This window comes from Periplaneta americana, chromosome 7, assembly GCF_040183065.1.
Source record: "Periplaneta americana isolate PAMFEO1 chromosome 7, P.americana_PAMFEO1_priV1, whole genome shotgun sequence".
Lineage (NCBI taxonomy): Eukaryota > Metazoa > Arthropoda > Insecta > Blattodea > Blattidae > Periplaneta > Periplaneta americana.
Genome location: NC_091123.1, coordinates 151,578,851 through 151,603,640, shown reverse-complemented (window position 1 = coordinate 151,603,640; position 24,790 = coordinate 151,578,851). Strand labels below are relative to the sequence as shown.

General features: G+C 35.2%; 1 protein-coding gene across 1 annotated transcript; it reads right to left on the bottom strand.

The window, feature by feature from the left end:
- Positions 1 to 1,282: 1,282 nt before the first annotated feature.
- Positions 1,283 to 17,361, bottom strand: LOC138702739 (uncharacterized). Its single transcript, XM_069830042.1, has 3 exons — positions 16,988 to 17,361; positions 16,023 to 16,103; positions 1,283 to 1,741 (listed from the first exon to the last, which is right to left on the bottom strand). The coding sequence occupies exons 1-3, from the start codon at positions 17,214 to 17,216 to the stop codon at positions 1,515 to 1,517; spliced, it is 537 nt and encodes a 178-aa protein (XP_069686143.1). The 5' UTR covers positions 17,217 to 17,361; the 3' UTR covers positions 1,283 to 1,514.
- Positions 17,362 to 24,790: the final 7,429 nt, after the last annotated feature.

Genomic DNA, 24,790 nt, shown 5'->3' with positions numbered 1-24,790 from the left:
CAGCTGGCATGGGTGGTTTGGGACCTGGCATGGGTGTTATGGGAGGTGGCATGGGTGGAATGGAAGCTGACCTGGCTGCCGAGAACTCTGCAACATAAAAATAAACTTGATCGTTAAGCATGTGTCATTCCATTCACTGGCCATAATTTGTATGCAATTGCATAGTTTTACTGTCCATTTGGAAGTCATACAAAATCATTTTATACACATTTTGAACGACTGTAATGACGAATATTCCAAATTAAATGTACATATTTTTGCATATTTCAGGCGTTCTTGTACATAATAGACTAATGAGCAAGCAATTTTTTAATATGTGGCACGAAGCCCCAAATTCGCATATTTTGTAAAAAAAAAAATATTCTGAATTGTTTGTTATCACATAATATTTTTATCTTAACTGTACTCGGTGGCGGCAAATTCCTTGAATATGTAATGTGGGTGTGGAAAAATCAAAATAACCACACTATGCTTTTGTTACTGCACAACAAGAAGCATTCCCAAACACCTCTACCTACCTAAATTAATCATCATCATCATCATCAGCAACTATACAAATAGCCTATTAGGCCATGTGGCCTATTACGATCTCACAATAAAGAGGAATTTCCCCACCCCTCTCTTTTTGGGTCGTCCCAGAGATCTCTTCCCATAGACTTGTAGTGAAGTATAGCTTTCGGGATTCTGTGGGATCTCATACGTCGCAAATGGCTCTTCCAATTGTTCTGATATTTCTGTATGAAATGGAATACTGATTCCAGATCAAGCTCTTTCATTCTTCGTCGTTGTGTTTGTGGTTCCATTTTGTACAGCAAGCTGATCTTCGCATAAATCTAATTTCGTTATTGTTATTCTGCTTTCATCCACCCGCCTTAATGTTCATGCCTCACTACCATAACAGTGTACAAGGTTTATTAAAGGCGTGTTATAGGGACTTTCGTAAAATGGAAGGTTGCTTTATCCTGTTGATTATTCCCATAATTTTGGAGTATTTCACAATTTTGCTCATATTCAAATCAAATATTAATTTTTAGCCAAGATATGTAAAATCATTAAGCCTTTCTATTATTTTGCCTTCTAAACATTTTACGAGAGATTTGTTGCGACGAAAGTGTGAAAAAAATAAGAACAGAAGAAAGAACATCCCTTTCCTGTTGCTTAGCAATAAAAATATGATTAATTCACAATATACAGCTCCAAATATTTCTAAGCATGATGTACTTGTTCGGAAACGAAAGAATTAAATGAAAATTACAACCACACGTGCTTAATTGTCGCCACATTGAGTGAAACGAAGGGACCGAGTGTGAGATTCAGATATATTTTTAGCACATAAAGAAAAAGTGCGCCAAACAAAATGAAAGTTTTAATTGTTGGTAACTTTAAGGAGTGCACATAATGTAAGTACTATTACTGTAACAGAATTGCTTCACTGTGAACAAGTGGTGAGGGAAACAAAGGAAGACGCCGAGGGCGATCAATCTGAAATTGGCTCTGAGACATAAAATTTATATTTACTTACTCCTAAAAAGACGAAGTCTACGAAATACATTTCTTAAAAAGGACAAGCAGCCAATCTTCCGTATTCCTTCTTCTTCTTTTTCTTCTTCTTCTTCTTCTTCTTCTGCTGGTAGGTGTTCCAATGATGGTGCTGGCATGCGAGCTGCCATGAGATTTGGCATGGATGGTATGGCCTTCAGGATGGAGATATTTCGATAGTCATCCGTGGCTTCCTTCAGCTCTGCAAGAAGCAAAATAAACTTGATCGTTAAGCATGTGTCAATATATTTATTCACTCGTTTTCAGTGAATGGCTTATTAACAGGACGAGGATTCGTATGCAACTGCATATTTTTGCTGTTCATTTGGAAGTAATACAAAATCAATTTATACACATTTTGAACGATTGTAATGACGAATATTCCAAATTAATTGTACATATTTTTGCATATTTCAGGCGTTCTTGTATATAATACACTAATGAGCATGCAATGTAACGTATTTTTAGATTTTTGTGGCATGAAGCCCCAAATTAGAACATTTTGTGAAAACAACAATATTCTAAATTATTTGTAATCGCATAATATTTTTTCTCTTAACTGTACCCGATGGTGGGAAATTCCTTGCATATGCAATGTGGGTGTGGAAAAACCAAAACAACCACACTATGCTTTTGTTCCATTTAGTTACTGTGCAACAAGAAACATTCCCAAACACCACTACCTACCTCACTTCATCATCGTCATATTCATCCAAACATTTAGCCTATTAGGCCATGTGGCCTATTACGATCTCATAATAAAGAGGAATTTCCTCTTCAACTCTTTGGGACGTCTTAAAGATCTCTTCCCATGGGACTGATAGTGAAGTATAGCTTTTCGCATTCTGTGGATCTCATTCATCGCAAATGGCTCATCCAGTTGTTCTGATATTTCTGTATGAAATGGAATACTGATTCCAGACCGAGTTATTCCATACTTCGTCGTTGCGTTTATGGTTCCATTTTGTATATCAGGCTGTTCTTCGCAGAAGCCTCGTTACTGTTATTCTGCTTTCAGCCACCCGCCTTAATACCCATGCCTCACTGCTATATCAGAGCACAAGGTTTATTAAAGGCGTATTCTAGTGATTTTCTGTGCCATGGAAGGTTTCATTACCCTGTTGATTATTCCCATAGTTTTGGAGTATTTTACAATTTTGGTCATATTCAAATCAATATCAAATATTAATTTGTAGCCAAGATATGTAAAATCCTTCAATCTTTCTAAAATTTTGCCTTCTATACGTATTTTACGTGGAAGAGAATATTTTTCCCAGAAGGCCATAACTTCGTTGCTTTTCTTCTGTATTTATTTCCATGTTATATTGTTTTGCAATTATATTTAAATTATGTACTGAATACTGTAAATCATTTTCTGTAGGTGCTATTGAAACCAGGTCATCTGCAAATACTGCAAATATGAATGAAACTATTTTTAAATTTCTGTTTATCTGCAACTGATCATGTCCCATTTGTCTCCATTCCTTAAGAATTTCATTCTTGTGTATTATAAACAGAAGGTGGGAAAGGCCGCAATCCTGTTTTACTCCTGTGTTAATTTCGTCATATCGCGTGTGTAGGATGTTTGGCTATATCAGTAGCTCGTGGATATTTGTTCTGTGTCTGTTTTTATTGTCGTGTGTTATAGATGGCTTATGTTCATGTAACTGATTTATATTTTGTTTTAATGTTTATAATATTAGTGATTAAGGAGATCATGAATCATGGCAGGCCTATGTAAATTTCCAATCTGGCATGTGCCTTCGTGACGGAGGGAAACCACGAAAAACGATTGACTGAGCACGGGATTTGAACCCGGGGCCTTCCAAATACTAGTTTCAAACACTACCGTTTGAGCCAAGTCGCTCAGTTTTCTTTATTTCTTATCCATTTCTTATAATTTTATTGTTTGTTAGTTGCAATTATAACAATAAATCTTACACTAACAATTATAACAATAAACGTTACACTAACAATTATAACAATAAACGTTACACTAAAGTAGACTACTAAGACATGCTGTGTTGTGCAGTGTTGTTCAGTCGTGCAATTAAAAGTTCTTCGGAGAAAATTTTGTCACTATAACTCTTATAACTCTTTCATCCAATATTCACACAATGCATAACATGCGAAAATTTCGGGGCATTGCACTGGAATGTGACGCTTTTTAGATTTTAATAATGAGGAATATCTTGCTCCAAAACATGACGGCCTTTCTTCCTGAAATTGGTAAATTCCCATCTTCTCCTCAAGTCTTAGGCACGTGGCAGAAATGAAATATGACAATAACTTCAAGAATTGGCAACTGAGCTAAGTGTTTATACCTTGCTCGTTCCTTAGGGCCCTTACACACGAGCGACTTTTAGCCGCCAAGATCGACTGCAAAAAGCAGTCGGTTTTCCGCCGACATGAGCGGTTCTTCGACAGCAGACGCAGTCGACATGAGCGACTCTACAGTCGATACGGGCGTTGTGTGTCGTCGGTTCCGGCAGCAGCCGAACTGCAAAAGGTGTGTCATTTTCACTCGCATTATAATAATGCACGTCCAGGAAGAACTACTTTTATTATTTCTTCTCCGTCCTAGAAAAATACGTGTTAAACAGAAAATACAGGATACATCGGATTCTCATTCAATGAGCGCAGTATGGCCAATTTCACTGTATTTTTCACGACCTTCGTGCCTATGGAGATAATTTTCTTCACTATTTCAGAATGTCAGGGTTATCATTCGATCATCTGTTGGAAAAAGTGACAGACGGTGCAGACCTAGGAAACCTTTTTCTGAAGCTTCTGAAAGGTCTGAGAGAAGGAAAGCTAGGAACATATTGCAGGCCACCAGCGTCAGTCGACTGAGGTGCTCGCCTGTAGATCTGGAGTTGCACTTGGGCGTGGGTTCGATTTCCGCTTGGACTGATTATCTGGTTGGATTTTTTCCGAGGTTTTTCAACTGTAAGGCGAATGTCAGGTAATCTATGGCGAATCCTCGGTCTCATCTCGTCAAATAACATCTCGCTACCACCAATCCCATCGACGCTAAATTACTTAGTGGTTGATACAGAGTCGTTAAATTACCACACACACTGCAGTCTCAAAAACGGAGTAACTTCTCTTTCTTACACAGATAAGCTTCACAGATCAGGGAAAGAGAGATACTACACCGAAACGTGCCATGAAATAAAAAAAACGTACATGTCAGCTGAAATAAAGCCTATTCCACTAACTTTTACCTCTTGTTACAAAATAAATATTTTACCTCTAACTACTGTACAAAATTTGATCATAATCTGATAGATAGAAGGAAACTTATTAAATTTATCTAATTTCACCCCTATAATGGGGTAGTTTGCTTTACACAAATATAATTAGAGCTTGTATACAAAACAAATATGTTACCCTTAACTAACGTACAATTTTGATGAAAATCTGTTTCGTATGAGAAAAGGTACTAATTTTATCTAAATTCACCCCTACAATGTGACAGTTTCTTTTACACAAGTAAGATAGTTAGAGTTTGTATATAAAACAAATATACTGCCTATAACTACTGTGTAAATTTTAACGAAAATCTGTTAGATAGAAGAAACATGATTAATTTCCTCTAAATGCGCCCCTTATAAGGGGTAGTTTCCCTCGAACGTAACAAGAGTTGCTGTATAAAACAAATATACTACCTGTAACTACTGTACAAAGTTTCATGAAAATCTGTTAAATAGGAGAAAAATTAATAATACGAATAGTTGTTAATTTTTCTATAAATTTAGCCCCTATAAAGGGTAGTTTCCTTTATAAAAGCGTAATCGGAGTTTGTGTACAAAACCAATATACAATCTGTAACTACTGTACAACTTTTCATGAAAATCTGTTAGATAGAAGAAAAGTTATTAATTTTTCTCTAAATACACCCCCTTAAGGTGTAGTTCCCCTTCTACCAACGTATTCAGTTTGTATATAAAACAAATATACTACTTACTGGCTTTTAAGGAACCCGGAGGTTCATTGCTGCCCTCACATAAGCCCGCCATTGGTCCCTATCCTGAGCAAGATTAATCCATTCTCTATCATCATATCCCACCTCCCTCAAATCCATTTTAATATTATCCTCCCATCTACGTCTCGGTCTCCCTAAAGGTCTTTTTCCCTCCGGCCTCCCAACTAAACTCTATATGCATTTCTGGATTCGCCCATACGTGCTACATGCCCTGCCCATCTCAAACGTCTGGATTTAATGTTCCTAATTATGTCACGTGAAGAATACAATGCGTGCAGTTCTGTGTTGTGTAACTTTCTCCATTCTCCTGTAACTTCATTCCTCTTAGCCCCAAATATTTTCTTAAGCACCTTATTCTCAAACACCCTTAACCTATGTTCCTCTCTCAAAGTGAGAGTCCAAGTTTCACAACCATAAAGAACAACCGGTAATATAACTGTTTTATAAATTCTAATTTCAGATTTTTTGACAGCAGACTGGATGGTAAGAGTTTCTCAACCGAATAATAACAGGCATTTCCCATATTTATTCTGTGTTTAATTTCCTCCCGAGTATCATTTATATTTGTTACTGTTGCTCTAAGATATTTGAACTTCTCCACCTCTTCAAAAGAAAAATTTCCAATTTTTATATTTCCATTTCGTACAATATTCTCGTCACGAGACATAATCATATACTTTGTCTTTTCGGGATTTACTTCCAAACCTATCTCTTTTCTTGCTTCCAGTAAAATTGCCGTGTTTTCCCTAATCGTTTGTGGATTTTCTCCTAACATATTCACGTCATCTGCATAGACAAGCAGCTAATGTAACCCATTCAATTCCAAACCCTCTCTGTTATCCTGGACTTTCCTAATGGCATACTCTAGAGCAAATTTAAAAAGTAAAGGTGATAGTGCATCTCCTTGCTTTAGCCCACAGTGAATTGGAAATGCATCTGGCAGAAACTGACCTATACGAATTCTCCTGTAAGTTTCACTGAGACACATTTTAATTAATCGAACAAGTTTCTTGGGAATACCAAATTCAATAAGAATATAATATAAAACTTCTCTCTTAACTGAGTCATATGCCTTTTTTAAATCTATGAATAACTGATGCATTGTACCCTTAAACTCCCATTTTTTCTCCATTATCTGTCGAAAACAAAATATCTGATCAATAGTTGATTTATTACGCCTAAAACCACACTGATGATCCCCAATAATTTCATCTACATATGGAGTTTATCTTCTCAAAAGAATATTCGACAAAATTTTGTACGACGGCAACAAAAGTGTTATTCCTCGAAAGTTACTACAGTTAGTCTTGTCCTTCTTCTTTTCAAATATAAAACAAATATACTACCCGAAACTATTGCACAAAGATTTATGAAAATCTGTTAAATAGGAAAAAAAGTTATTAATTTTTCTCTAAATACACCCTCTGTAAGGAGTACTTCCCCTTGTACCAACGTAATCAGAGTTTGTATACAAAACAAAATAAACTACTCGAAACTATTACACAAAGTTTTTATGAAAATCTGTTACATAGGAGAAAAGTTATTAATTTTCTCTAGATGCACCCTATAAGGGGTAGTTTTCCTTATTAAACGTTATCAAAGATTATATACAAAACAAATATACTACGTGTAACTAGTATACAAAATTTCATGAATATCTGTTAAATAGGAGAAAAGACATTAATTATATCCAGATAAATTTATATTCAGAACCACTGCGTGTCACCGATCTTGGCGGCTAAAATTCGTCCTTGTGTAAGTAGAAAACGCTGCCGCCGGTCGCGGGGACCGAGTGTGAGTCTGCCGTCAGGGTCAGCGCTCGTGTGTAAAGCAACCTACGTTTTCCATTTAAATACATTACCGACTGCATCCCCGCGACAAGCAGCTAAGGCCAACTGCTTTTTGCAGTCGACCTTGGCAGCTAAAAGTCGCTCGTGTGCAAGGATCCTTAAGTGGTGAAGAGTGTGAGGGAAGGCTGTCATATTTTGGAGCAAAGTAATCAAATTTACGTTTCCTAAAGAATGTAAAAGTGTCGTCTTTACATGCAATGAAGGTGTTTGAGGGCCAAGGAGATACTCCATGTCGAGTTACCTCCCATACCTAGTGAGAAGAAAGTAACTAGGGGATTGTAAATAGACATAATAATTAAATAACATTATTTCATGATAATTATGAATATTTTACTTAAGGTTGTTCCACGTTAATTTATCTACATACGCCTATTTATAAATAAATTTAGCCTTTCTCTCTTTCTGCATTGGATAGTGACTTGGTTGTATAAAATTCCTAATAATAAGTAACTTATGTATTATGATAACTTGAAATTACAATATTCAAACTTTTGCTTATGAACATGCTTGTTCAGCTGCTTCGTAGTCAACGTTGAAGCACAGTCTAGTATATACAGTCGCGAAGCTCAATACGTAGTAAATATGCAAACATTAGATAATTGCTCACCACTAGGATCGCTAATATTGCCTCATTACAGGCAATGCAAAATAGTACCGTCACAGTCTATTGTTTCTAGCACCCTCAAAACTCAAGCTTCGTGACTGTATATAGTAGACTGTGGTTGAAATCTCTGGTTGTAAGGTTAACACATCGCAACTCCAGTAATCACACGTGCAGATCTGTTGATATATCCAGTTGTGTCATTCTAATTTTTTAACAACCAGTTCTCTCCGTTAATGACCGCAAATTTAAACATATTAAGTAGCATAATAATAAGCAGCTACAAATAAAGGAAACTGCAATTCAACATGTTCTTGCATAACAAAATTATGTGCATAATTTAAAATGTGGACTCGCGTCAGGAAGAAGGGAAGTAGACTTCATCTGTGCGCTCAGCGCTGGCAGGTTGCCTCGCTACAACTCACTACAGAAACATCGTATCACATACGTTATCCTACCTACTATACTATTATATGCACAAACATAGTATAATCACAGTCAATACGTAGTAAATATGCATCCATAGATGGTTGCTCACCACTAGGATCGCTGATATCGCCTCATTACAATGCGAAATAGTACCGGCACAGTCTATTGTTCCTAGCACCCTCACAACTCAAGCTTCGTGACTGTATATACTAGACTGTGGTATAGGCACCGTGCATGGGTCTCAAAATCGTACTGGTGGCGCCGCGTAGTGTCTCAATTCCTAATTAATTACAGGCTCGCAGTCATTCACTAGTCATGTGTGATATAGAAATTACATGCGGCTTTCTGCCGATAAAAAGTTGCAATATTAGTAAGAATGGGTTCATTGATTCATAGTGTTCTGCCCAAGGGCAGGTCTTTCACTGCAAACTCAGCAATCTCCAGTCTTTAATTATTTAATAGACTCAGGGAAAAGTTCAGTGCTGCTAGAGGAGTGTAAAATGTTAACTACAAAGTTCCTGAAATAGCAGTGTAGTTGTTTGGCATTTAAATCAGATTTCAGACCATTGAATGAGGGAGAACAGTCATATTACGAAAACATTGATATTCTTATATTTGATGTCATGACGTGTGTAATATTTATGTGTGTATAATGTGTCTATAAATTACGTATTTTAATGTGATTTAATTCTAAAAGTAGTCTTAATTACACTTCCTGAATAATGAGTGACTGCAAATTCTCTAAAACACAACACATATGAACAATATCATCAACATACTACCTCTGATTGAGGTTCTGGCTGATATGTACATCTGTTATCAGGCAGTACATCTCACTTCACAATATGTGTCAGAGGAAGAACAATAGTGTTTGTATGCATATGAAGTCAGACTAGTGTAATTTGTAGCTAGTCGGCGATATATGCAATGGAAGGGAAAAGGAACTGGTCACCCTACCCCATGATATTCTGGCCTAGTTGCCTCATAAGTGGTGCCTTGTTGGTATCACTTGTGAGGTTCAGACTTCTCTTTGGACAGTTGAATAAACAACAAGATCAACATGCGGAAGCAATTCAATTGATAGTTTGTGTAAAATGTTTTACTGTATATTTTAATTCGCTGAATGCACCTTTCAACATGAATTCGAACACTGGCAACGCTGTAAGTAGTTTCGACTTCTTCAGCTGTTAATTTACCATTATGCAGATACGGTGGAGTAACAACAATGATCCCTTTATCGGAGAGGTTTGTTATTATTCCGGGAAAACCTGACTTCATCACTACCTTCTAATAACGTCAATAATCCGCAATCAGTTGTCATGAATGTGTCACTCGATCTGCCACGGTAGCATTTAGATTTGAAAGCCACCATCTGATCCACGTTGGGTGGCTGTTCCACTTTTGAACAATTAATTGTCACTCTACATTTTTCAATATTGCAGGCATTGTTTCCTGAATACTTTCTCTGCTAGGCCAAAACCCAAAATTACAGTAACCATTGTCGATGTCAACAACATTAAAGTGGCGGTAAAAATATATCATAATTATAATTGAGGACTTCACCCGAATAATGGCGTATACCCTTATACGCCCGTTTTCCGACGATCAAGGGATTAGATAGTTGAATGCGTATAGTACACTGTAGCAAATTTTCGTAAGTCTAGCTTCAATACTTAACACAGGACACAATGTTACATGTTTACGTTGAACGAGTGAACGCACCTACTACAGCGGTAGTCACACTCACATGCTGTTGCAAGCTGTACTGTAGAAGGCTAATATTCACTGTTTAGGCCTACTTCAGGTTGTTAGTTGCAGCAGTGAATCATGACTGAAAATATTGGAAAAAAGAAGCTTGTGAGCAAAACTAAATGGAAAACCGAAGAAAGGAAAATTAATAGAAACAGTGGCAAGTCATACACAACTTGTACAGGCAAGGAAATGGAAGAGAAGTCATTTACACCTGTAAAAATATTATGTATGAAAATGTGTACACATGAAATTTCAAAGGACGATCAACTGTCTATTTTTAAACGCTTTTGGGACATGGATTCGAAATTAGAACAATATCATTTTATCACTTCTTACCTTGAAAGAGTGAATCTAAAAACTAAGAAGCTTCAGTCTTTCAAGAATAGGGATAATGTTTGGAAATATAGTGTTTTCTGTAATGGGGGATAAAAAAAATTGATGTCAAAACTTTCTATTGAGTCTATTGCAAATTTCAGAGAAACGATTAACAACAGTTCAGAATAGACTAGTTTCAAGTGACATCCTCAATGATAAAATGGGTACATACTTAAATCGTCCTCATACAATCATGATGCAAAAGTATAAACAACTGCAATACACTACATCAAGGGTATTTTCAGTTTGAACCTCATAATCTGCATCATTTGTTTCCTTCAAGATTTGGAAGACGGTACTGGAAGTGTCGCAGATGAAAATTTTTTGAGTGCAACACAAATGAACCCAGTGTCTTTGAAACTCTCCAAGGCGGAGGACTGAAGAGATATCTTACAGTTTTTAGATGAAGATGGCCAAAGTTGCCTGAACTCAATGCTGAATAAAGTCGGGATATCATCACACAAAGGTGAAGATGACTCTAGCAACAATAGTGATTATCAGGGAACGGATTTATATGGACTAAAAATATATGAAATATGTAAATATATATGTAGTTATTTTTACCAAAATATGGAATTAAATATGGACTTAAAATTATAAAAAAATGACTATGTACGTTAAATATTGGTACATTTTAATCAAACTAAACAAAAAATATAATGGACGTACCTTATCTTCCAATGTAGTTTCAACAAAACACAATTTTTATTGTCTGTTACCATAACAATAGGTTACAAACATTTCTTTCAAGTGCTGAAAAGTGAATCTTCTTCTATTGTCTCTGAGGATAGATTTATACTGACTAAAAGAGCGTTCGACGTCACAAGAAGTAACTGGTACATAATTCAATTTCACAATGTCTGCTGGGGATAAGTCCAAGTTAATCTTCACTGTTGATTCACCACTCATCACAGCAACAACCTTTTGTAGTTCTTCATATCCAGGGTTTTTTGAAAGTACAGTGTCCACCTTAGCTCTTACTGCATCTGCAACTTTACCTCTACCACGATTCAGTTGTTCCACAGTACTATTTATAATTTCAAAACTTTCAGATAGTGAAAGGTGCCTATTTTGGAGACTTTTGAGCGTTTTTATGATGCATGAAAATGTATGCTGAATGTGAGCTAAGTCATTCTTCACACTTATGTCACAGGTAACTGTTTTCGCAGTATCAATTGAGACTGCATCTTCAGAGTCCAATGCAAGGAGAACATTGTTAATAGAGTCTATATGTTCGGCATAATATTCAACTGCTTCTAGCCATGTACCCCATCTAGTTAAAATTGGCTTTGGTGGCAATGGAATTTCAGGGTACATTTCTTTCAACACGTTAACTCTACTGGGAGCTTTGAGAAATACTTTTTTCACTGATGAAATCAACAAATCTACTTTAGGGAAATTGTCTCTGACCACTTCTGCCACACGATGAAATGCATGCGCCACACAAGTAAAATGAGTCAATTTAGGATATACAACAGATAATGCTTGTCCAGCTTTGACCATATAAGGGGCAGCATCGCTAATAAAGAATAACACATTATCGTACATAATACCCTTTGGCCACAGGATACCCATAGCTTCGTTGAACAGTTTAACTATAGTTTTGTTATTGCACTTTTCTAGAACATCACAATGTAAAAGAATTCGTTCAGAATATTGTTCACTTAACAAACCGATAACTACATTACCAACAAGTCTACCTTCTTTGTCGGGAGTCTCATCAATGGAAACCCAAATTGAACTATCTTTAATTTCATCTCTTATCTTCTGTATTGTCTCATCGTAGATGGATGGAGCATACGTCTTCCTAAGTGTTGACTCATCCGGGATTGTATGTTGAGTATATTTTTCAAGGAATTCCCTGAAGACCTTATTCTTTAGTTTGTAGAGAGGAATATCAGCAGAGATGAGAGAACGGCACAGGTCGATGTTAAACTCAGATCTTACATTCGATGTTGTTGGTTGTGTTAAAAACAATTGTCTCTGCTTGGAATTTAGTTGTTTGTTGGCCTGATGTTTACTAGTTGTAATGTGTTGTTGCACCAGGAACTTTTGTGTAGATGATACTGCACACTGACACAAATTACAAAATAATATTTTATTGTCAGTTGATAAACCATCTTCTTTAAATTCTGAAATGTAACTTGTTAGTTTTGATTTTAAATTGACTGAATGACGTACTTTTGGCATATTTACCGTCTTTATAGTATGATTTACAAAACTGAACCTATGTGTACTCTGACTGGCATTTAACTGTTGAGCTGCACAACTGAAGTCTGTTAAAAATTTTAAATTAAATTAATACAGTTTTGTAACTTACTTTCCCATTGTTGATAGGACTGCTAATTTTCAAATAACTCTGATGTTAAAGGGATTACTGAACATGTGTTTAAATCTCTATTGTTGAAATGTATTTTTAAAAGTTAATGGAATTTTGTTTTGTTTTATTGTTAAACCTAATATAATATGGACTGTTTTATATGAAATATGGAAAATATATGGAAATTAACGAAAATATGTACTAAACTCTAAAATATGGAAAAATATGGAAAATAAAAGTAGGATTTTTCAACCCTACACATTGTGAAACATAAAGATAATGCAAAATATAAATTATATTAGCTTTATAAGTAAATATGTATTTACATATAAATCCTTTCCCTGGTGATTATGTATAAAGAAGAAAAAGACATAAAGACAAGAAAACCATAAACTAAAAATGTAATGTTATTTTGTAGGCCTACTTGTGTAATTATTCAATATGTTTATTTAGTATGTTATGGTAAATATATATTTTATTTTGTTGAATTTATTTTATTTTACTTTTTAAGGCAAAATTATTATTAAAGAACGAGATTTCCCATATATAATTAATTTTCATGCAAAGTTAGACACGTAGAACATCATAATAATTAAAAACAGTACTAAAACATATTGTCACCAGAAAAAGGGCATATACAGAGTTCCATATTATATTTATTTAATAATAGCAGAACATAGTATTTGCTGTTATGTTTCAATAATTTTATTTTGAATGTCCTCGAAACTATTTAATGAAAAACTTTTTCGACACAAATATAATGAACCTGACAGCTTACAAACATTGAAATTAGTTTATATCAGAACTACATTTTGCTGTATACGCCCTTATTCGGGTGATGTCCTCAATTGTACGATTAACTCCGAACATCACCCTCATAGCAGAATACGACAATCCAGTTTTCATTTTAATTTTAAAATATGAGTAGACGATTTTCTTTACTAATCTTACTCTTGGACAGAATTTTTCGAAAGCTTTCAATGTGAAATCCACTAATAAAAATGGAAAGAAAAGAATATGTATGGTCTACATCTTGGGGCGTTTCGACTATCTATGGTAGCTATTTTTGGGTTAAATGATAGAATTGGAAATATTTCTTATTATGATTCCACGGGTATGATTGTGTTTCAATTGGCAGCAATTTTAACAATATATTCAAAACCACAAATGGCACTCCCATTAAGTCTGGTAGTTCTCGCTCATATTTTATTGTAGAATAATCTCGGAAACCTTGCATTTCATTAAACATATATTATCATCTGTTCCTGAAATCTTCTCATAACATTTTTTATGTGACTTCAGTTCGGCATATAATGGAATAAACACTTGAGTAGAAAAATTCACACAATTCAGTTGTGAAAGAAAAACAAAATTACTAAGAATAATTTCATTTACTTCTGCCTGTATGACTACTTAATTTTTATAAATAACACTTGTTGAGTATTCGCATTCCATAAAACTTAAATTTTCATCTTTTCTTCTTCTCTTTCGTATCTTTGGGGAGTTAGTTGAGATGAGGGAGTCTTTTTCTTGTAATCTTTTAGAAAAATACTGGGAACGGTATGCTAGTTTTGGGGGTGTCCTGATCTCGTTCCCAATAAAATGAATACCGCAAATTCTTGTTGCGGGTGTTCGTTTCCAAGGTGAACCATCAACACTTGAAATCAAGATCTTAAAAAACAAGCCTTTAGAAGACTTGTGAAATGCCTTCACGTTTCATTGCACTACACTGATTGCTGTGTGGGATTTAGATTCAAACATAAGCACAGTTAAATGATACTGACTACTAACGACCCAGCAACCATAAAGCATTCTGAATTTTATTGTCAATACTTTCAAAGAAAAAATAATAGCTATATTTCATTCAAATGGAATAAAAATTGTAAGAGGAATATTAAAAGAGGAAAACGAAGTAGGATAAAAATTGGTAATCCTGTAATACGAGTAATATCATGATACTGTGTTTGATAGCTTATCACGTTTTACAGAGCGAGAGAAGGACCAATTTTATGCAACAACTTGTCCACGAACTTATCCTTAATACGTTGTCGTAAAAAAGCTGATTTTTGTCTCGATACGTAAAATTGTAATAAATTCTCAAACAAACTATCACGATATTACTCCTATCACAATATTACAAGCGTTTGCCGTATCTTATTAACGTGCGTAATAGTGTATTTTTTAGTTAAAAATCTATTTATTTATTTATTTAAATTATGTTTTTTAATAATAAACTATGGTTCATTGTTGTGTGTACGGTATTAGCACTCAAAGGGAAAGGGGTATTGGTAAACGACTGCCTAACTAATAACAGATCGATTTCAAGCCTGCAAGCATAATATCGACGGGCCAGTTCAAAAGGGAAACAACTCAAAATTTAAAGTTTTCAGAAAACTGAAGTTTAAAGCTTCAAGCATACATAAAACATGATCCGAATTTGGATTAAGTTAAACGATCCTTTGATTTTTCACAGCAACATAAAACTTCAAAATGCAGGTTTCTCAAAACTTTAAATTTTTAGTTGTTTCGCTTTCAAGCTGGACCGTCGATATTGTATTCCTGTTCTGACTGCCTGCACACTTGGATAAGAAACAACGATTTCATAATATGATATGATTATGTTTACTGTCATATTAAAAAGCTAGAGAAATTCGCGTTAATGTTAAATTCATGTTCTTCCTTTCTGTCAAGAGCCTAATTTATTTTAATATCAAACATTTAAGAACATGTTCTACAAACTACAACAAATTCAACAAGTCAATCGGGCGACTGGTATGAACTGACTGAATGACACCACTGGATAGATGCTCTATTCGCTACCAATAAGAATTCAGTCTCCTATACTTGTTCACAGAGTCCTTGGATATCCAGAGTACCACAATCCTTTACGCTGCAAATGCCGACAAATCAGCCATTTTTATTACAGCACACGCTATTTGCCATATACATTTGTATAGGGAATGACTGTAGCCTAAATTATCATCAAATATTTTTAATTTTAACGGCCATGGACATTGGCCTAAATTGAGTTTTACTTTAAATGTTCCAACCCCAAGCATGTTGAAATGAAATAACAATGGCAGCTGACTAGCTGATTGTGCTACTCTGGGATTCTGCTTGTGCATAGCTGAAAGCGCCTCTACTTCAGGATGTAAACAATTACTGTACCTGTCTCGTCGCTGCTCGAGGGCTGGGTGTCAGCGTGTAACTTCATCGGCTTTGCCGGCTTGCCAGTTGTATCATGTTCAGCTAAAAGACAGTGTTAAAATTCTGTGTTAAAATCTTCGTAATACACTGATTGCTAACTATGAAGAAGCTAAAAAGGTACTGTCCAGCCAAATGGTTAAATCGCATCCCGGTTTGTCCCACTCGTTCCTCCTGTCCTCTCTGTAAGGGCTAGTAGCTGAGGTGTTGAGCTCTTCTCTACAAAATATTTGCTGTACGGAATTGGAAGTTTACGTAATATTATACAACTGTTTAAAATAATTTAAAGAAAAGCACCCCGTTAAAGAAGTAGGCCTAACTGACATGTGATTTTCTCAGTTTTGACGACCGTGTGACATAACCAATCGGATGGACAGTAGCATGACAACATGTACGTCACCAAGCTATTAACAATAAAACTTAATCATAAGAGTAAAGTCTGAAAACGAATCAAAAGATGAAGCACGTAGTAACGGTAACGGTTACTTCTAATATAGGTATAACCTCAAAGAAAGATAAATTCAGGGAACTGAAATAAAGAAGTTTAGACTTCTATTAAAAAATGAAATTGATTCGATTCTGGAATGTAGACTATGATTAGATCGTAAAAAAGTCCGTTAAAAAGAAGAAAATGGCACTAATGCAACAAAAAGTATAACATTTCCTAAATATGGCCAGTAAACATTTAAAGACCAAAAAATACAAATAAACGCAAGTAAAAGTAGAGTATATTGGTTTATGTTGACGTGAAACGAGTTTATATTGTATCCGCAATTGTTTGTGATATCTAAAAAAAAATATGATATTTCATAACTCCGAGCCCTATTCGTCACTCATCAACTCACCACTATTTTCCCACCTCACTTCTGATATTCCCATCACATCCATTCTGATTCCTCTCATTGTTTCCTTCAAGTTTTCCAACTTACCTGGTAGAGGCGGGGTCTTCGGTCTTCTTGACGGTCTTCTTATCAATCTTCTTGTCCATCTTGTCAATCTTGTCCATCTTCTTGTCCATCTTCTTTTCTTCTCTTCATTGGATTTCGTCATGACATGTCCTTCCCCAGTATCCCCCACCCGGACATCCGATTGGGGGGATAGTTTACGTCCGGAATTTTTTACCAGGGAAAGACTCATCATGGCATTTTTATCAAACATAAACTATCTTCTTGGGATATATATAAATGCGGTAGCCTCCCATTGCTATCCGCACACCACTCTCTCTTTCGCATCTTAAAAGATCCCAGGGGGCCCCAGCGTGAAGGTGAGGAGAGTGGATTTGACTAATTAGGCCCTCCGGACTTCACCGAAATTCTCCATAAGGGTTAAATATCAGTTCCATCAGGGTTTTTGACCCGATCAGAGACAGGAAATCCCAATTAGCCTTTGCCCCCCATATTGAGTTTAAAGCGTTATAAAGGTCATCCATGCGAAAGAATAACTAAGATACTTATCGAACATAACACCAAGAAAGTTAGTCTTCCAGGATTTAAGATTAAAGTTACGTCATTGAAATACTAGATATGTAAAATTAACATTATTACAAGAAATAAATCTTAAATCTCAAATCTCTCCGCAGTGCATATGAAGAGAAGGCATATGCCACTGTTGTTAGGGATTCGTCTGTCAGATAGGGGCGTTAAGCTTGACAGCCCCCTTAGTCCTATTCGACAGGAGTAGGCTACGTGCCGTAACCGGGGTTCTCTTTCTCTCTTTCTCATCTTCATCATCATCACTCATTCCTTATACTATACTTACATATACACTCATCCTAGTACAAGACATAACTCTCCACAGATACACATCATGTACAGCGTGACCCGCCGAAGTGGTGTGCAACTAGAAAATGGGGCACAGTTCTGCCATCTATCCGCAATATGCGAAACCCGAATCACGTAAAGTGAAGTGGGTAGACATTAAATACATACATACTAAGAAATAAACGTGAAGTTCTGTCTACATTAATAAATAAGATTACTATAATGGTCGACCTGCGTGGCGCAGGCAGTATAGCGCTGGCCTTCTGTGCCCGAGGTTGCGGCAGGTTCGATCCTGGCCCAGGTCAATTGCATTTAATGTGCTTAAATGCGACAGGCTCATGTCAGTAGATTTAGAGGCATGTAAAAGAACTCCTGTGGGGCATAAAGTTTTAATTTTAATTTTTATATTCATGTGGAGTGCGGGGCACACAGGTATGCATGAGATAATATTTATTGTGCTACTAAAATTCCTTGAGTCTTGGTGTTGCCTAAACCCCAAAAGACACAAAACTCTATAAGGAAGAACATAGCCTAATGTTTTATCGTCGTTAAAATCTACATATTTTCACACATTTGAACATAGAAGCTACCAAAAATCTCTACAAACTAATTTCAAGAATTAAGAAGAATTGTCTGTTCAATAAGTTATGAACATGCAATAATTTAACATGAATATTTCTCAAAGCAAAATCCTTTATGAAATGTATCATAACTTGCTTTAGTTCTGGTCGATTAATGCTGTTAATTTCGTGACGGATATTACGTTTCAATTCTTCAAGAGTGCGTGGGGTAAGGAGAAACTCAAAACGATAACGCATTACTAGACACTTCCTGGAACCAATGCTTCTGTAGGAAGGACATTTTCGATAATTAATAGCTTAATTTATGGGGATCAGAGAAATCGTCAATGACAACTGAATATGTTGATCATGCAAATGTATCATTTGAAATCTTGTAAATAGATGCAGACTAATGAAAAAAAGTGATCGTTAATACATTGTCTTCGTTAGAAGAGTGCTATTGGTACACAGCATCAACGTCATCCACTACTTCAACGGCAAACTTAGATTAAAATGGAACTGCAGTTTCTACGAACTTTAATAAATCTAATTTTTTTGTAATTAATAATTTTCATTCAAACTACCTACGATTATTATTTCTAATTGTTATATTTAGAGGTAAATACATAAAGTAACTAAAGTCAAGAGTGTTTCATTTCAATTTCAACCCCAACAGCTCAGGGAGAAGCTGTAGACCTAATTATCTGTCCTGAGTTCGGACTCAGAAAATACGGTCACCTTACCTATAGGATGCAAAATGGGCCAAAACAAGCCCTCGAAAAGCCAAACCAAAATTATGAACTGTGTAATCCAGTAAACTACTATAAAAGTTTAGCTCATGAGTATAGAGCGGAATTTAGGCAAAAATCTATTTTTTTTTCCTTAATACATACAGGCTTGAGATTTAATATTTACATTTTTCATGAAAATATAGGTATAAATGAAGGGGTCTTATAGTGCCTAAAAATGTCTATTTCGACGTTAGTGCCTATTATTAAGTTTTAAAAAATTTGTGCATCATTTTTCGTAACTGTTTACTGTTTTTCTTAACATTCTGTACCGTTTACATTCCAAGATGGGTAACAACTCCTTCCTAGCAGTGAACAACACAATAGAGAACCACATCTGGGCCACCCCTTCTCATTCTTACAATCTTTCAATCCTAAAATTCCAACTTTCAGTTGGCCTGGATAGCGTAGTCTGTATAAGGCTGGCCTTCTGTGTTCGAGATTGCGGGTTCGATCCCGCCCCAGGTCAATGGTATTTAAGTGTGCTTAAATGCGACAGGCTCATGTCGGTAAATTTACTGGCATGTAAAAGAACTCCTGCGGGAAAACTATTATTATTATTATTATTATTATTATTATTATTATTATTATTATTATTATATCTTCCTCTGTCTGTCGGCAATTTAACACAAACTCTCTGGGTTGTACCCCAATAAGCATTCTCTTACATTCCAAGACAGATGACAAACCCCTTCCTTTTTAGCTACAGTAGGTGCACATCATCTACTCTGAAGCATATTATGGAAATGTGATTGTTGAATGAAAAACACTAACTTAAAGACAGAATGTCTTCATTTTGTGTATGCATTTGTACCCTTTTAAAAAGTGAAATGCGTGGAAGTTTCTTTTAATACTAGAATTTTGCATTAAATAAATGTTGAATCTTTAACAAAAAAAGCCTATTTTTAGAGCCTAAATAAAACCACAATTCCAAGTAACACAGAGTTTGTGTGCACTCGATGTGGGTCTCTGGCATTTCGTCAGCCCATGCGAGTTGTGTGGATATAAAGGGAAAAGTTGAGACTGTGTCGGGTGGAGTTCCCGAGTAGCTCAGTTGGTAGAACGCTGGTACGTTCAACCAGAGTTCCCGGGATCGATACCTGGCCCCCCAACAATTTTTCCCTTGAAATTATTCAAATCTGCTTTACAGGGAGCTTTACCTGAAAGACTAGATTTGCATAATATATACGTCACTGTGGCTAGTGGAAGCCTACGAGACCCTTATTGTCTTCTTTCATGTTAAGGTTTCTGTACAGTTCTCAAATCAAAATTGTCTATTTTTGTAACACACTAGGTCTTGAAAGCCAAGTTCTGTCCGCAGTCAGGAGGTAAAGCAAGCTTTAGGACCGTGAAACAGCTGTCCGTGTCCGTGTCTGAGAGTGTCAGTAAACGAGAGTTAAAATTATCATTATTTTAGTTGGGAAATACAAATCTGTCCGTATATGAGGAGTGTATGAGGTGTCCGTAAGAAGAAGTTTCACTGTATATAGTATACTATACTATACTATACCATACTATAATACAATACATATATATTATACTATACCACACTATACTATATTATACTATATACTATATTTTACTATAGTATATACTATATATTATAATACTATACCATATACCATACTATACTATAATACTATATATATATATATATATATATATATATATATATATATATATATTCTATACCACACTATACTATATTGTACTGTACATTATACTACTATACTATAATACTGTATGCCAAACTGTATACCGTACTATACTATATACTATACTATATGCAATGCTATAATACATTATACTATACTATACTATATTATACTATATACTATAATACTATATACTATAACATACTATACTATACACTATACTATACTTTATACTATACTGCACTATACTATACTATGCTATAATATACCTACTTATAAATGGCTTTTAAAAAACCTGGAGGTTCATTTCCGAGGCTTATTGTATGGTTTCGTAACAAGCTGGTTTTTACGGCCATGGGTTGTTAGCCCTTCGTCCAACCCCCAAGCTGGAGGACCACCCCTTATCGGCTGTCCACGACTGCTTATTCAATATATTCGCAGCTACCCTCCATATCTGGAGGCCGTCTCCTCTATCCGCAACCTGAGGACGCGCCATGCCGTGGTGATAGGGACCCACAATACATGGACTACACTACACTACACTACACTACACTACACTACACTATACTCTCCTATATACTATACTGTACTGTATACTATAGTGTACCATACACTACACTATACTATATACTATACTATACTGTATACTATACCATATATACTATACGATACTCTATGCTATACTATATTATACTATACTATACTATACTCTATGCTATACTATATTACACTATACTATACTATATTATATACTACACTATACTATATTATATACTACACTATACTATATTATATACTACACTATACTGTATACTATACTATACAGTATATACTATACGATACTGAACTACACTATACTATACTATACTATATTATATACTATACTATACTGTATACTATACTATATATATTATACGATACTCTATACTATACTATATATGTTATACGATACTCTATACTATACTATATATGTTATACGATACTCTATACTATACTATATATGTTATACGATACTCTATACTATACTATACTATACTATACTATATTATATATACTATACTATACTATACCATACTATACTATATTATATGCTATACTATACTGTATACCATACTATATATACTATACGATACTCTATACTATACTGTACTAGACTATACTGTATACTTTACTACATTTACTATAAGATACTCTTTACTATACTATACTGTACACTATACTATATTATATACTATAACATATACTACACCTTATAATATACCATATACTATAGCCTACTGTATACTATAATATATACTATACCATATACTATTGGATATATTGGAGCATCCTGCTTTTGGTTTCAAGAGTAGTTTAGTGCAGATACTCGGTAATCTCTGCTGGAAACATCTTAGCAACCAGAATGAAGTTAGTTGTGTTAGCAGTTATAATTCTAGTTCTGTCGAAAATAATTATGTTGCTTGTGCAATGAGAAGTACTTGTAAAAGAGAGTTACATTAATTTGCTACTTTACTTAATATCCCGTGTTTCTAGCGTAAGCCAACTACGTATATGAATTCATGGTGTCTGGACACCCACAGGACCATGAAACTACAGTATCTGCAATACTAATTAGCACAATGTGACTTTTCACTTCATTCCTGTACATACGATACTGAAACATTTGTTTAATTAGTACATTGGTCATGCGAGACCTATTGAAAGATATTAATTTAGTTAGTTATTTATGACATTATTGAAACACGATTAATCGAGTCATTTGACACCATATTGAAATATAGGTCTATTTTTAATTTAGGTATTTGCGTAATTTGGTCATTAACTTGAGATATATTGAAATATACGATTAAATTAGTCAGTCATTCAAAACATTATTAAAATATCACTTATTCAATCAAGCAACTGGAGACATTATTGTAACATTATTTGAGTTATTCGAGATCGTAATAGAACATGTCATCATCATCATCATCATCATCATCATATGCACTACAGCCCTGTTCGGGTCTCGGCCTCCTTAAGGATTTTCCTCCACGACTCCTTATTTCTTGCCACCATCCACTAGCTCTTAACTCTAAGCTTCCTCAAGTCTTCAATTATTCCATCCATCCAACACTTCTTCTTTCTTCCGGTTAATACTCCATGACTCTCTTAAGGTTTTCACTATTATCCGTTCTGTATACATGTCCAGCCCAACGCAATCTTTCGATTTTTATGGCTGTAACAATGTCTGGATACCCATAGAGTTGGTATAGCTCATGATTGTGCCTACTTCTCCATTCTCCCCCTTCATTTATGGGTCCATATATTTTGCGCAATATCTTCTTTCAAAGGAGCCCAATTTATTGATGTCAGATTGAGACAGGTTCCAAGTTTCACAACCATATATTAGCACTGGCCTTACCAATGTTTTGTATATTTTACATTTAGATTTAAGGGGATTATTCCTGTGTTCGTCCATGGTCTGGAATTTTGGTTAGCCTAAGTTTAGATTTAAGACCTCTCCTGGCACCACATTATCATAATTATCCTATCACATCATCGGGGTAATGTAACTCTGCCTTCCAGGTGCCCCAACCTCAGAAGTGGGTTAAAACTCTTCTCTTACTTTTGATCCCCTTCAGTGTGGCAGAGACAAGTTCTCTCAGAGTATCTAAATCAGTTTTGGCTTCTTTGGCTTTCTTTTGTTGTCAAGTGTATCTTTTGCAGTGTTCAAAATGGTTCTCTCTAAGCTGCCATTCATGTCGCTGTTTCTCTTCCTCTTCTTTGTTGACACTCCATTTGTAGACGCCGCTCTACTGGTAGATGGAACATTAGTGGTTGTAAGGGCTCATTCTCTTCCTCAATAGCCTGCCACTCTCCAAAAAGTGAGGAGTCTTCGGTATCAAGTGCAAAACAAGTTGACTGAGAGTCGTCCTAAAATGGTGGAAGTTAAAGATCATTAGAAATGAGATAAACTCACACAAATAATTAAATTTATTGAAATATATTAGTATAGAAAGATTAAGCTCTATTCGATTTATAATTTTAGAGTTAATTTGCACAGTTTCAATATCCTATTGCAAATACAAATTATTCCAGTTGCATTAATATTCTTCTGCCAACACATTTCTCATATCACATGCAGAAGTTAAATAAAAATGAATAATTTGTGTAATTGTTTTACTACATAGGCTTCGAAAACACTTTTGTGCAAAACAAACTCAATTTTCATTATTTTCGAAAATTCAAGACCAGTTTCAATTAAATAGGCCTAAATTATTCAATATTAATAAGTAACTACATACTGATTACTGCTTCAATCTTTATTTCAATAGGCATTTTCGATTAATCATATAAATTGATTTCAAGTACATAGTAATGAACCTAGGCCTAGGTCTAAAACTGCGACAGTGCGTGTATACTAGCGTATACACTCGCCATTGTCCATATGGTCAGAAAAACAAACATTGAGAAAATGTCACCTGTGTGAGCGGTGATATTTCCATATCGAAATCACAATGCCCGTGTGGATTCCGTAATACTCTTTTTATCTATTAGAATAATTATATTATATTCAATTAAATGACAAAATATTTCATAATAACCTAATTTGCTTACCATTACATCATCAGAATCTGCAGTGCAAGTTCCTCGTCCTGGCATAACATGATCCTCCAAGAAAAAACAATTTCTCAGAGTACCAAATCGAGGGTTTATATATTTATCTTAATCCTGCTCCGCTCTTCTTGGATTGTTTTATTTTATTTAATTCAGCCACAAACGTAGTTCATAAACTCTTTATTTTCGCTACAATATCATTGGCAGATGAGGGCCCAATATTCTCCAATGCCGCAGAAATCCTCTCCAGTGCTTCTCTTCTAGCATGCTTATTATCATAGTTGGGAGACTTTGTATTATGCTAACAAGTCTCTTCATTGTATGTGTCGTTTAAACACTCAACTGCAATCCTGAACCACTCCATTTTCA

Bases quoted from the DNA above. Each gene is read 5' to 3' on its own strand.
- LOC138702739 (XM_069830042.1), bottom strand. From the start codon at position 17,216: ATGTTTGATAAAAATGCCATGATGAGTCTTTCCCTGGTAAAAAATTCC. The intron at 16,104-16,987 runs GTAAGTTGGAAA...ACTGTCTTTTAG, and splicing joins GAAGACCCCGCCTCTACCAG to CTGAACATGATACAACTGGC. The intron at 1,742-16,022 runs GTACAGTAATTG...TGCTTCTTGCAG, and splicing joins CTCGAGCAGCGACGAGACAG to AGCTGAAGGAAGCCACGGAT.